At 39.4% G+C, this 15,375-nt stretch overlaps 1 protein-coding gene across 6 annotated transcripts in view; it reads right to left on the bottom strand.

Moving 5' to 3' along the window:
• The window catches only part of DAAM1 (dishevelled associated activator of morphogenesis 1), a 180,174-nt gene that overhangs the window by 24,623 nt on the left and 140,176 nt on the right, over positions 1-15,375 (bottom strand). For 3 of the 6 annotated variants that reach the window (XM_005561382.4, XM_005561381.4, XM_065548863.2), the window contains exons 15-17: positions 15,218-15,325; positions 8,701-8,730; positions 6,928-7,034 (exon numbers count right to left, since the gene is read on the bottom strand). In XM_005561382.4, the coding sequence (XP_005561439.1) occupies positions 6,928-7,034; positions 8,701-8,730; positions 15,218-15,325 (245 nt within the window). The remainder of the gene's footprint in view (positions 1-6,927; positions 7,035-8,700; positions 8,731-15,217; positions 15,326-15,375) is intronic. The other 3 variants (XM_073997469.1, XM_005561383.4, XM_073997470.1) reach the window with 1 other exon arrangement.

Below are 15,375 nucleotides of genomic sequence, written 5' to 3'. Positions count from 1 at the left end.
ATTATTAGCTGCAACAAGAGAATCACTCCTTTGTTTAATTTGTAAGCATTAGACCCAGACTTTTCCTTTTTTTTTTTTTTTGATAGAAATGGGGTCTCACTATGTTGCCCAGGTTGGTCTTGAATTCCTGGCCTCAAACAAGCCTCCTACGTTGGCCTCCCAAAGCACTGGGATTACAGGCGTGAGCGACCATGCATGGTCTAGGCTTATTTTTAAAATCTTACTTCCTTACAACCTATAACTAATGTGGCATATTAACATGACTTGATTTGTTCTTTGAGTCTATGCTCTTAAAAAAGCATCATCATATTTAGGACTGGAGATAAAGACATAAACACACAAATATAGAGCAAGATGTACACATGTCACATGCAACTTTTGAAGGTAGGGGCTTTGGTGTGAGACATGCTGGGTCCCAGTCCTGTCTCCGATACTTCCTGGTCAGTGTGACTAGAGCAAAAAATTTTTATTAAGCCTCAGTTTCCTCATCTGTAAAACAAGGATAGTAATAACTACATAACTGCATCCCCCCTGCCTCCCCTCAGAAAGGGTTTGTGTTTGTATGTGTGCACATGAGGATTAAGCAAATGAATGCACATAAAGTGCTTAGCAAAGTTCCTGGCCATAGAAAGAATGCAATCAACTATATGCACGTTCTACAAGGCAGAATTTTTTACACTAGAAAAACAAAGCAGCAGTACCTTTGTATCCTTAATGTTCATATGCAGCTAAGAATCCATTAAACAGTGCTTAGTATAATGGTAATTATGATCACTTTCCAAAGCACTGTCATACCCATTATTTCACCAGTGTTTCCTCTCTGTGTATGACACCCATGAGGCCTGAGAGTGTTAAGAAGGAAATAGAAGATGAGGTCCTTATTTTAACAGTGATTATAGTCATTGGGAGAACCAGATGATAAGCTGAAATCCTCAAGACACATGCAGATCAAGATGAGGGCTGAATAAGTGAAAGCATGCACTCAAAGGCAGCGAAGGAGAAGAGAAGCCCCAGGTGAAGCTGGATGAGGCACCCCGCCAAGGATGCCTCTGGCTTGTCTTTTTCTCTAGATTTGGGACCTGATTATGTTAAAACCATCCACCTTGCTATTTAAACTGAATGTTATTTCATGTGCCATTAAGTAGGGAAGAGAAGGAAAAAATTTGGGAATCCTACTGTACTAATACCATTCTCTTCTATTTCATGTTCTCAAACCCAAATAAAGCATCTAGGCAAAATGCAAAATTGCTTAAGGTGACAAATAAGGCCCATTCTATCACGTCATCTGAGCTGTGGTGTCGTTATAACCCCTACGCCGTTACAGGAGCCCTTGCCCTGGCAGACTTCTTCAGATGGTTTGTGTCATTGTTGGGACAACCATTTTCTCATGAACATGTTCCCCAGAATATCGTGTTAGGAAATTCCCCCTGCTTAAATGGAACAATTTAGCTAAATTGGCATGGGTAAAGTACACAACAGGGAAAAACCGACTTGCAGCATCAGGGCCTCAACTGGGTAGCCCTAGACTCCAGGACACTAGAAGCCCTTGAGTCAATTTAAGTCCAAACACCATTGTGCGGCCATGCAAGGCCAAGGAATAGTAACAATAGGGAGGGCTGAAACTGCCACTAATGAAAACCAACTGGCTGTGAAAACATCTATAATCACGAGGAGAGCTCTGCTTATAGGAAAAAAAGTAAATTAGTTCTGTGTCCTTTTCACACGGAGTTGAAGAAACCATTTTATGGTGTAGTTCTGCTGAGTCCTTCTGTTTTGCATTTAAAAGAAAAGGAGTTGAAAATCAGAGTGAGAACAATACTTGAAGTATCAGATTTGCATTTCATTAGCTCCCCATATGGAGCACAGAACTTCTTGCTTTTGAAATTGTATATATTTATGCTCCTCAACCCCCAGAGGCTGTCTGGACTAAACACTAGCTCTAATTCAAAACAATTTTAGTTTCTCTTAATGTGGCCCACAAAGAGACTGGAAACTTTAATGGCTAGTACTTAAGAAAATCTACCTGTCAACGTAACCCCATGCATGCGGCCTGTTGGATCAAAGAAACCCTACCTTAAGGGAAAGGGAAGAAAAGTACCCCGCCCTCAGGGATGGTTCTATAGGTTGCAGAGTTCTTAGTATCATCTGTCATCCACAGAATCAGTCTCTAATCTCTGTAATTAATTGCTTTTAAAGCTTGGCAGTGTTCTGAAGTGCTGAAGGGTGGCAACTTTTGAGACATGTACTCTAACTTTCTTTACAAGGCAGGAAACAAACCAGCCATCTTAAAACAGTATTCAACTCTAGGTTGCTCTACTCAAGTATTTCAAAAATTTGCCAAGAGAATTGGAACATCCAGGCGTAATTAAAAAAAGTTAAGGATGGATGGCTAGATCAGCCTTAGCTCTGCTTCAGTGGATTTAGGCCAAATCCCCCTACTTTAGAGTAGCTTTTTGTGGTTTACTACACCCAGGCTGCCGTGCTAAGTGAGCATCTGGAAAAAAAGAACGGCAGAACACTTCATAAAATTGTGTTTTAGGTGGGTTCATTTTGCAATATAAACCTGCTTCCAAGTTGCTGTCTCCCACCCCCCGCCAGCCCCCAGCCTTTGGCGGAGAGAGGTCTGTTTTACTGAATAAAACAGAGTAAATTTTAAATTGCTACATGTCACCCATACACACATAGACAGTAGAAAAGTTGCTTATTCCCTGAGGACCTGAGGAACAAATTCTCTAAGATGTGCCCATTCTACTCTCTTCCCATGAAAGTACGGTCCCTCGTGCCTGTAGCTCCCCATTCAAATGCACACCTTTTAGGCCATCTCTTTCTGAAAGCTTCGAATGATTTGGTCACTCATGCTGCAAATATCCTACTCACTCAGGCATGGGGAGTGCCGGCACCTCCTCCCTGCCTTGGCCTCTTTCCAACTGCCTGCTTGGCTCCAGACAAAGCTGTGGCAGGTGCCCCTGACCAAAAGGTCCACTGACATTTGTAAAATATGAGGAAGACCTTTAAGGTATAATCTTAAATACTGTGAACACAAGCGCTCACTAAAATATAGCCCATGGAATATGCCACAGGCTTTCACTGTGGTGAACTTTGCTGTAATGATGGCATTGCCAGGAAATAAATCCCTAGACAGCAAGATAAGAAATAGGGACGTTCACCAGCTTTTGGGAATGAAATAATCAGGAAAGAAAGATAGTAAGTGTGGCAAGGTGGGAAATGCTGACATAATCTTTGAAACATTCCTATTCATTGTCCCTAAGCACAAAATCAGCCTTCAAGGGCTTCTTCATCTCCCTCGAGGTTGTCTGTCAGTCATCAGGTCTCACCTGGATAACAGAGACCCTTATCTGATGGCTGCCCTGGTCCAGCTATTAACCCCTTCTAACCTGTCCTGTGAAACCGAAAGACCAAACTAAAAAACCTTATTACACACATAGTGTCCTCCTCCTGAACAAACGGCACCAGTTCTGATCCCATGGATACATAAACAGGACACTGGGCAGCTCCTACGCAGGCACCCTTCCCAGCGCTGCACACATGCTGGAGGAATTCTCACAAGCCGCTGCAGGGCTGCTACCTTCATGACCTTCATTTTATAGATGAGGAGGTTATGATGTGATCCTGGGCTGACTTACGCTCTTAGAAATGCACAATGCCTGAATCTCGGGCTCTCCTGCCTGGTTTCATTCAACCCAATTGATAATTCTCTGCCAGGATTGCAGGGCTTTCTTTACTAGCTGTGCTTATGTCCCTCCCACATCCTTGCTGCTCCACGCCTCCTTGACACTGCCTTCCTGGCCCCACCTCTCGTTATATAACGGCCCTTGCCTTTGAGGCCCACTCTCTACAATAAGCCCTGCTAGTGCCCCTCCTACATGGCTGAGCTCCGTGTCCTTCAGTCAGACCAGTGTAAGCCCTGAACTGCACACAAATCTCACAGGTGTCATTTTCCTTCTCCAATTAGCCATGTGCTTTCAAAGGCAGCAACGTTATCTTAACTTTTGGTACGTCCTGTGGCACTCAGCACAGTGCTGGGCAAAAAAATGCTCCAAAGTGGTGACTAAGAGAATAAGTATTAAACACGTTTTCATATTTCTTTCTCCTTTTATGTCCCCAGCTCCTTTTCTGCATAGTAATAAATTGCCAACAAAAAGGGAAGAATGAAAAGTAAACTGCTAATTGGTTAAAAAACTAAATAAAATACAAATTATAATTAAATCTGCTTAATTTTTTCACTTTTACCACAACATTTAACTTGTCGTTCTGTGCTTTCCTGATGAGAGAGTAAAACAACTGACCACTGAACACAAAAGGATGGGGCTCTGAACCATCCATGGGAGAGAGGGCTTCAGATCCTGATCAATACAGCCCAATGGCCAACAGGTCAAATCGGACTCAAAATTACTTTGTCACACACACTTTTTAATTGTGCTCGCTGTAATAACACTTATACACCAAACTGGATTTTAATTGATAATCTGACAGATATGAGGTCAGTTCTTAAAACTGTCTTAAAAGAGTTTAAATACATTCAAGTTCTAAGTCATCTCAAAAGTGTCAGCGCCTAAGGCAACAAGGGAATTTATATACCACAAATATGAACGAATTCCCTCAATAACAGAATGGAAAATCTGCCAGAAAGAGATGTAACCTTATCTATAGCTCGTGTAATTACCCTGGTTGGTACTTAGTACTACTGAATAATCTGTCAATAAGGAACAAGGTCACTGTTTTTACTCTAAAGGCATTTCAACACTACAGAAATTCTGGGCCAGGCACAGTGGCTCACGCCTGTAATCCCAGCACTTTGGGAGGCCGAGGCAGACGGATCATGAGGTCAGGAGATCGAGACCATCCTGGCTAACATGGTGAAACCCGGTCTCTACTAAAAAAATACAAAAAATTAGCCGGGCGTGGTGGTGGGCGCCTGTAGTCCCAGTTACTCGGGAGGCTGAGGCAGGAGAATGGTGTGAACCCGGGAGGCAGAGCTTGCAGTGAGCTGAGACTATGCCACTGCACTCCAGCCTGGGTGACAGAGCGAGACTCTGTCTCGAAAAGAAAAGAAAAGAAAAGAAAAAGAGGAGAGGGGAGGGGAGGAGAGGGGAGGGGAGGGGAGGGGAGGGGAGGGGAAGGGAAGGGAAGAGAAGAGAAGAGAAGAGAAGAGAAGAGAAGAGAAGAGAAGAGAAGAGAAGAGAAGAGAAGAGAAGAGAAGAAAAATTCTGTGACAGCTCCCTTTGCCAAGCGTTTTAAAGCATTCATCCAGATGGCACAAGCATAAAATACAGAGAGAAATTCTAGGATGTAAAACAACTCCACAACTTTCCCAGTTGATTTAATTTTGCTACTAGGAATACTATTTATAAAAAGGTAACAAAACAAATTGTTTACACTATACAGCAGTCTTCCCTTATTGGAGAAGAATATGTCCCACGACCTCCCAGTGGATGCCTGAAACTGTAGATAGTATTGATCTTTACGTAGACTATGTTTTTTTTCTATACTTACATACCTATGGTAAAGTTTAATTTATAAATCAGGCACAGTGAGAGATCAACAATAACTAAAAATAAAATAGAACAACTACAACAATATATTGTAATAAAAAGTTATGTGAATGCAGTTTATCTCCAAATATCTTATTGTACTGGACCGTGAGTAACTGAAACTGCAGAAAGTGAAACTGTGGATAAGGCGGGGACTACTGTAGAAGAAAAATAAGCAGACCTTCAAGTTGTTTTCAGTGGTGTCTTCCTGAGGCAGATAGATATTTTATCTAACCTGAGCATAGTTCATGGAATAAAAGTCAGAATAAATACAGGGTATGGCCATTTACACAGCTTTCAGCCAGAGGCAGAAATAATATGCTAACAGGATGGTTCAGATTACGTTACTAGTTGCATTAAAATTCAAAGCTCTCACTAAGGTTAAATTTCTCTTCACTGAAAGAAACATTTGCTCCCTGAAGTAATACATATCTGGCTAAGAATCAACTTCCATGAAAACCAAGCAGCAGCTCTTTGTGTTAAAAGAAATTCATTCTAAGAACATCTAAATAATAAGGACTACTACGTTTCCTCTCTTCATTCTCCCTGAAAAAGAAGTCACCTTATGCCAGCCTCAGTGCATACACAACATTCCTTCCAGAATGTAACTCATCTTTAAAGCCTCAACATTCAGGATTTTTACATCTTCACTCACTCCATAAGCATTCGGTGTCTTTGCCTAATGTGAAAGTTCCTTTTAGAGAAAAGAAGAAACTAGATACAGAAAAGCTATTTGAAATGCCCAGAACAACCTGACAACATTGCCCGAAGCTGCAATCAGATTCCAGGCTCCCAAATTTCCTTTCTTCTTTTCAAGTTCCAAGGCTGTGATGGTTCACTAATTATGAGAAAGATTTCTGAACAGGGCTGAACTGGATAAATTAGCATTTCATGGAGGTTTGAGATTTACATATCCTTTTAGCTATAAAAATGCTCAAAAAGAGCATGAAATCATATAACCTTGAAATGTAAAACGGTGACATTAGAAAGCAAAATAAAACAAAGAGCCTTCATCTGTTGGTCCTGATTCTGTGACAATGCTACTAAATGACCAAAATATCTCTAAGGCCAAGAAGTGTAAATAAAAGTCAAGTCCATTTTACAGGCTTTCTGGGAAGAAAAGATTGACTTAGGATGTTCTGCCTTTAAATTTAGAGGTCTGTGGAAATTAAACTTTGAGAAAGAAGGCATCCAGCTCTGATATGTTCCACTAGGAAAAGTAAGCACCAAGAGCTGTTCTCATTTTAACAGAAGGGGATCCAAAGAACTGTACCTCAGCAGAGTACAATTAAAACAAAATCACTAACATGTGGTTTTGAGCCACAGAATGGAAATGTTGGTCCTACTAGAAATGTTTATTCAACATCAACAATACCTCGATAGAAGGATGTTGCAATTCTGAGCTCTCCGACCATCAATCACCGAAAGCTCTTTGACTTTAAGTTTGGAACTCAGAGTGTCATCAATGGCATCTGCTTCTTTCTGTAAAGAGCACGAAAGAAATCCATCAAAGTCCAACAGGGACATTCAGACTTCAGACACACACTTTCCATTTTTGTTCACACACACATACACACACTCTACACATACACACATGGGCAAAGCTGAGGTGGTGAGGTGGGGAGTGTGGAGAGATGGTGGAACTGAAACAAAGGCTACAGTCTAGTTGGTAAAGGGAAATAATAAGAAAAGCTGACCACCCACATTTGAAAAAGCATTATTTGGAAGAACAAAGTGCTTCTAAGTTGAAGATGCTAAGTGTGCATAAATTATCAGTGAGTGGTGCCCTCCCTTTGTCCCCCAAATTCCTATGGACTGCAGAGAGAAGAACTGTCACTATGAATCAGGCTCAGCTGAGGCTTGCCATTGCTGGTCCAGCCACTTGCAAGGCCCATTCACCCCAGAACCATCTGCATCCTGAGCACTCAAAAAAGCTAAACGATAAAACCTCTCAAACATCTTCATGTACGACAGGAAGCTCCCAAAGCCAGATGGTACCTTTCATTACTCAGGAGCCTGATGGACAATGGGAAGGGGCAGTTTGAGGCATGAATTCAGTTACCTGAACTAACAATAAAACACTACTTGCATATTCTGTTGCTGTACAGAAATCTATAAGCTATGATGGCCAGTTATAATTTCAGGTGGAACAGACAAAAAATAAGTATAATATACTGTTAGAGTAAACTGAGCTTCAGGGGTATTGGTAATAATAAAAAGTTCAAGGCTAACTTGATAAATAACAAGTTTGATTTCATTAGCAGTGAGAATAAATTAAAAAGTTACAGTGTTTTAAAAATGTAAGAAAACTGATTATTAAGTAGCTCTTTCTTTTACAAAGTTGTATCTATATTTTACACAAAGAAAGAATCTTAGCTGAATTCTTCATTCAACTTACCTACAGAGTTTCCTCATTTGATGAGGAGGCTGAATTAAAGTAGTATCTCTAAAGTCTGTTTAAGTTCTAAAAATTCTATGTACTTTCCTACTAAGCAGCGTGAATTTATGGAGAACAGCAAACATTATCAGTTCTACAAACTACAAAATCTTGGATCAGACTGCTGTTTTTAACATGAGTCTGTACTACTGTTTAAATTTTTGCAGTTTAAAAAGAAAATGAATTTGTAGTGACGTGACTGCAATCTGGCTTGCTCAGACACTATGCCTATCAAGCATCGAAATTCAACTGCAGCCTATGCAATCTACAAAAAGTACTTGATTCCTATCAGAAGACAATAGTCCAAGTCTTATATACACCATCAAGCCTTTTTCAAATATTTCCCACTCAGGAATTAGGAGGAAAAAACCAAACAATTATATAAATTATTATAACAGTAACAGTAGCATTAAAAAAAATAAGGAAACCAAAGAGCTCTAGAACTGTGTACCAGTTCAGAAAACAAAGGCACCATGGAATTTATCATAGGAGGCACAATGTGATTGAATGTCAACTGTCTCATGCTAAAATTTCAGGCGAATCTCTAGATATTCATTTAAGAGTTGAAACCCAAAGTGGAGTTACCTAGGCATGAGATTACACTATGTAAAAAACAAAAGCAAAAACAAAACCCTGGATAACGAAGAGATTTCAAGCTTACAGTGAGCCAAGGAGTTATATTAAGCAAGCTTTAGGTAGTAGCTCACTTACCTGCTTGGAGTTACTGTTCACAAAGAAATCCTACAGCCATGGCAGAGGCATGGAAAAGGCAAATCAGATATATGCAGTTCAGAAGTCACAGCAACAAATGGGGGAAAGTCAAAGCAGTCAAGGAAACAAGTGATGTAGGGTAAGAGATGATTTATGCTCCTGGGATCATCAATGAAAGTTGATGAAGATGAGAAAGTTTGGCTGAATACCATGAAGAGCACAATACTAAGCATTCAGGGTAGAGAAAGACGATGACATTTGCTGTACCCAATTTTCAATGGTGGAAAATCAAATGTAGAAAAGACAGGGCTTAAAACACCTAAGAAAGACCCAAGCTGGGAAAGGAACAAATCCTCTTTGAAATGACCACTGGCTCCATTTATTCAACATGACGATTTTACTTGAAGCAGGAGAATGTCAATCAATCCCATCAACTTGAGGAAACTATTCCTACTGTTAATAGGAAAACCAAAAATATATAAATAAATAAATAAACTTTTTCTGATGGAAATAATCTCCTGTCATCTTATGTTATAAGGATGGATTGAGAAAAGACAGGTTGAACAACTCAAGTCAGTAATATTAACCCTCAGCACCCCTATAAAGTGCAAATAATGCCTGTAGGTGCTACATGTAGGTATGAGGAAAAAGAACATGCAATTAAGAGAAAATCAGTGATACATGTGTTCTGCAGCCATTGGTGGCCCTGTCCTAACTGCCCAGGGCTGTTCAAGTATACAAGGTCAACAGTCTCTTCTGGAAATAGTTTTTAGAAAAGACTTGGAGTGAAAAAGGGGATGAGGAAGATGTAACTGACATGCTGTGAGAAAGTTACAGCATACGTCGCATATTTTTGCAATGCTGAAATGAATAAGGCTTTGGTGTGCAAAACACGCCCCAGTTTTCGGGCCAACAGCTTGCACAACCAGCATTTGCTCAGCAGATTCCTTAAGGTCTCATTGGTCTCAGCAGCACTGCCAAGGCCAATTTTACACAGATGAGCTGTTTCACATAATTCCTCTAGTGGGAAACAGAATGTGTCCTCCCCTCGCTCTAGCCATACAAGGGGGGACTGCTTTTCTAGAATGGTATTTGAAAAACAATGGATACTCCTCTGATATCCCAGTTCTCTTTTGTCTCTGTTATAACTGCCAAGTTGTCTACTCTGAAGCTCCTTAGGACTCTTCCTGTAAAAGCAGTTTCCTTTCAAGGGCAAAAAAGACTATGGTGAAGTGAACTCCATGAAGTCATCTTAACCTATTTTTTTTCTCTTAAAGAGAGAGTTGCTAGTTGAACTTAGATTCTGCTCTTACTGTCTGACCCTCAAAGAAGAAACTTTTTTGAAGTTCACTGGCAACTCATCCTATTTTATAAGTTCCCAGTGTCAGGAAATTAAGACTTCTGACCTCTAGTATAGAGGCCTGTGGAATCAGGCAACTGTTATTTACCGGGTGTGTGGCTTGGGGCTCAGTCTGTCTGTCTGTAAAATGTGGTTAATTAACAACTGATTGGTGTGAAGATTAAACAGGATAATCATGTAATGCGTTGTGTAGAGTACCTGACACATAGGTACCTGACACGTACGTATGAGCTCAGTACTTGAAAGCTACAATAATACAATTATTTCATCTTTCAAGCTGATGATCAAGTCTACTTATTCCCCTTTCGCTCTGCTTTCAGTTGAGCTGAAAAAACAGCTGGTCAAGATCTCCCATTTGTGACCACCATCAGCAATAAGTATAATAGTTGCTAACTATGTAATATATTTTCTTTCTAGAGGTGAGGATGAAGAATACCAAGCCAGAGTTTCTTCAATTATTACCCTAAAGATTCCACTTCTTTAGAAGTCCTCTACTTGGCACATTAGAAATAAAATCATAAAGCTTATGAGTTTCATTGAAAGGGGCATGTTAGAAATAATGATGCTTCCAGGCCTGTTTCAAGTAAGTTAACATTCTTTTTGAAAGCTTATTCACTGAAAAATCAGAGGGAAATAACAAAAGACACTTCTAATTGGCTTGGGTCAAATGTGGTAGAATCACTTATATTTGGCTTCACCTAACAGGATGTCTGGTTTTTCCAGGCAATTTCTGGCATAAAGCTTAGGGCTTGGAGTATAAATAGGAAGTTGGGACTTGCATTTTCAGGAAGCAGTGCTGATAGTGCTATAGATTGAATTCCACAATGGGATAATGACTCAACACTTTACAGATAATCATAATTCTTATGTGAATGGTTTTAAATCTTTTTGAGAATTTTGTAAATCTGGTAAAAATTAGGAATCTCTATCCAGAAAAATTCATACACTATATTTATATAAAACCCTGCATCTGATTAACTCTTACCATGAAGCCCAGTTATAGAACTTACATTTGGTCTCAAGAAAAAAGAAAAGTAAAAAAAAAAAAACACCACTATTTATAATTCTCTCTTCTGTTTTCATGTGCCATGGCTAAGGATCAAGCCTATTGAAATAAATATCTTAAATCATAAACTTTTTCAATGTGAAAATTATATCTATAGAATAAAAATTGTAAAGGGAATAAAAAAGGAAAATGATAATTTATAAAAAATCAGAAGATATCATTGAACGCTCTAACTGGAGCCCCCAAAATGTCTTGTGTATTACATATAAGCAGGAGAGGTTGGATTCTGGAGCCTGGGACCACAGTTATTCTTTGTTCCTAACCCAGAGCAGAGGCTTTGAAAAGTTTTACAATGTGATGACAATAGGATCCTTAAGGAAGGGCTGTCCTCAAGCAAAGACCAGGGGGAAGGAAGAGATAGTGAGCTGTTAATTTGTTGCTACAGAGATATGACTCCCTTTAGGTAAATGTAGTGCCTTTAGCTCATATCCCCTCTATTCAATTGTATGGATAGAGAGAAATGAATTTATAGCATCTAGGGATGAAGATTTCTCACAAAATGGAGATGAATATTGTTTAATTGTATCTGAAAAGTACTGCTATGCAATGTGCTACCATTTAAATCAGTCTTTTGTGGCTGACCTGGAAATCATGTATAATGTAGTTTCAATGAGGAAAAGAGGACCTGAGATTCAAGACATTGATTTTCAAATGAACTTTTGGAATGTGAGTGGAGAAATAACTGCCTGCTATTAGATCCCATTTTATGTGGCACATAAGTTTACATCATCAGCTCTGCACACCTCTGATATTTGCACTGAAAAAAAATTCTGAATAGGAATAGTCTTGTTCTTAAAGCTGGAGTTAAAGAAAATCCTATACAAAGTCTGATATTTATAACGAATAAAAACCATGGGGAAGAACAAAGTGAAACTGAGAATTATGTCCCTTTGGAGTCACTAAATACACACCAAGCCATATTTTTATTATCTATAAAACATGAATATCTACTCATAGAGTTGGGGTTGAGCATTAAGGAAGAAAATAAGTATAAGAACTCCTTGAGAACTAAATCTTAAGGTTGATGAGATTGGGAACTGTGTATATCATACTTGGTATCAGGAATGTAGTGGATGCTGAATATTATCATCTTGTAGTCCATATTATAGTTATTTATAGCTTTTTCTCATCTCTGCTTTTATACTATAAGTTACACTGTGGGCCTGTGCAAAAATTTAACACACTTTCATTCTTTGAATTACTTTGTATACAAAGCAGACAATATAAGTTCTGATTTTAATGATTCCTCAAATCAAATGGATATATTTTATGCAGATATGTGTAAGCGTATATGTATATGTGTGTGCATATACATGTGTGTCTGTGTATATCCCATAAGTGTCATTTCTCAGTATTCATCTAAATTATACTAATCCGATATTACTGAGATTTTTCCAAAATCTTACTCTGTGCAGGGTTCCTGTTGCATGCATACAGGTAATGGTATTCATGCCATTACCTTTGTAATGTTCCTTTGCCTCTCTGGGAATTGTATCTAGCCAAAAACTGGCTGAAGTCCAGAGAGTTTGAACAGGGTATCATGACTCTGGAGGGAGGAAAGAGGAGACATCATGGAAAAAAACAGATCTACAGTATTCATTTGGGAGTAGAAAAGAGAGCAGTTCAAGTGAATTATACAATGCACTACCAAGACTGAGATGAAAATGCATAGGTCTTGAGTATTCCCATTGGTCATGAGATAAGGGGACATTCAATGACAGGTGCCCCATTTCCTTTACTGTGTCCTATATATTCCAACTACAGTGTCCACATCTTTGGATTGTCTATCAGAATTCAGTAAATTCAATAAAATGGCTCAAATTATCCTTATTTAGAAAATATATTTATAGTTTAAAAATTCCCATTTCAAATTCTTGCACCAAAAGGGAAAACCTACTTGAATTACTCAAGCTGATCAGGTATACTGAAATTTTTCTCCAGGAAGTGCTATTGAAAATGTGGTCACAACTGATTCTACTTACTGGTCTACTTAGTGTTAAGTATAACTGAAATGTTCTGGACTCTCCTGACTGGAATGCCTACTGATTACTTAAACAGTGTTGGTTGCTAGGAGACAATTACCCAATTGCTAGGCTTTCTGCAATCTTGTCTCCCAGAGCTCTTGAGAACTGTCCACATATTTGTCCCAGAGCATTTTGGCAGTATCCTTCTGCACCTTCTGCTGAAAGCCAGTTAATTATGAGTCTTGTAAACTTAGGTCTTTCAACCACCTGCCTTTATAATAAATGCAACCCACATGCTCAGACTTGAATAGCATCATTTGGAACAACTGTTGCTTTTCCTTCCTTTAATTTACTTCTGAACGTTCTTAAATCTTCATATTAGGCAACCAGCACGGAACTGTATCAGCGATCAAAACTGAAGTGGGAAAGCAATGGGACACGTAGCTACGTTAGAAGATTATTTGAATTATCAGGAAATTTGCTACAATGGCTCAAGATTCCATGTCAAGGCCAAGGAGACACCTTCTCAGGACAGCAGACAGAGAAAGAGGCGGCATGTTGCAGCCAATCAGGAATGAGTCTGGTCACAGTCCCTGCCACACGAGGACTCTAAAGACAACTTTTGTCCTTTGAAAGATAAATTGTTTTGCTTTCTATTGGCCAATGCCTTATCTTCATTGTGTTTTTTTCATTTTCCCTTATTTGGTGTGTATAACATTGCCCAAGTTTGCCTTTCTACTTACAGTAGGGGTGGGCAGCTGAGGGCTCCTGTTTTAAGGGTTCATGTCACTATGGCAGGCAACAGCCTCTATTTTTGTATTTTATTAAACTAGCATAAAACGCATTGCAGAAAAGCTTTCCCTTTCTTAAGGGAAAATATTCACTTAAATATTGGCTTCCTCCCCCTGCCCCCGCCCATTTCAAATGTATCAAAGGCCATTTTGAAAAACAAAACAAAATGAAAGAAAAAACCCTTAGTTTTTGTTTCTCCCCCTAGTCTGAGTCCATCTACTCTTTTGGTGCTCAGTACTTCTTTTCTGATACACTCTTTCTTGGGGACTAAGCCAAGGAAACCAACTAGGAAGTCTGCTGCTTGTTTAAGGATGCTCCACCCATGATTCATCTGGGAGTTAAGGGCCTCTCAGTAAAGCCCAAGGAAAGCCCCGTAAGAGGCCCAGCATTCATGTGTTCCTGTTTAGGATGAACTCTGCTCTCCCCATCATTCCTCTTCTTCAGTCATACTTAAGAATCTTTCTTCTCACACTACTGGACTCAAGTTTTCTCTTCTCAAGACTTTGATGATTTGGGATCCTACTCTACCTTTTCTTTTTTCTTCTGAAACTCTCCAGGCCTGGCCACCCTGCTGCGTTCTCTTCTGGTCTAACTTTAAGAGGCTCTATCACGATGCCCTCTTGAAGAGCAAGAGGCACTACACAGATGTGACCGGGGCTCACACAGTGATGCCTGTCAATGTGGAGCACCAGCAGGCACCAAATCACATGTTTTTGCTACTATTACAAAAGCTTTGCTCACTTTTCAGTAGTGTCTCTGGTCCTATTTGCACCACTGCCATCTCCCCACTTGCTCAGCCTTTACAACCCCACTTCTGTTCATGACATATAGTAAAAACTCCTAAGTTCCATCTACTGGCCAAATTATAGTCATTTAAAAATCTTTGTACTTCTCAAAATTCCATCCGTTTCACAAAGCATTCTGCTTCAAATGGTAACCATTTGATATGTATTTTTTAAAAATTCAGATGAACCAAAATAGCTTTAGATACAAACCTTATGGGGTGACAATTTAAGTTATTTAACTCTTCTACTTTCTCCTGGTGAACCATTTTGACTAAATACAAGTGACAGCATACAAAACTCTTTACACCAATAGAGACTAGGTCTTAGACATATACCAGATATGAAACTCCCTAACAAGGAGCTTATATACCTTCAACTGTTCACATACAACTGACAGGCACCTGGACAGAGACATGGACATGCACAGGATAGATCCAACAGCCTAGAATTCATATGCCTGTCACATCATGGCCATGGCTGATGGGCCAGGGATCATGCATAAGACATGATTTTTCTACCTTTTTGGTGTCTGGAGGGCATATGCTGTTACCTGCTGTCTTTGATAGGCAGAGAAGGTTCTTTCCAGGTCTTCAAGATCTAGAATTTTGAAGACTTTTGTATCATCAATTTCGGTCCATACTGTTCCTTCCAGTTTGTTCTAGAAACATCAATGTAATAAGTGCTATAGTTTACAGTTATACATAAAAA

Source organism: Macaca fascicularis, chromosome 7 (assembly GCF_037993035.2).
Source record: "Macaca fascicularis isolate 582-1 chromosome 7, T2T-MFA8v1.1".
Lineage (NCBI taxonomy): Eukaryota > Metazoa > Chordata > Mammalia > Primates > Cercopithecidae > Macaca > Macaca fascicularis.
Note: the sequence above shows the minus strand (reverse complement) of the source record. Positions and strands in the feature narration are given on the sequence as shown.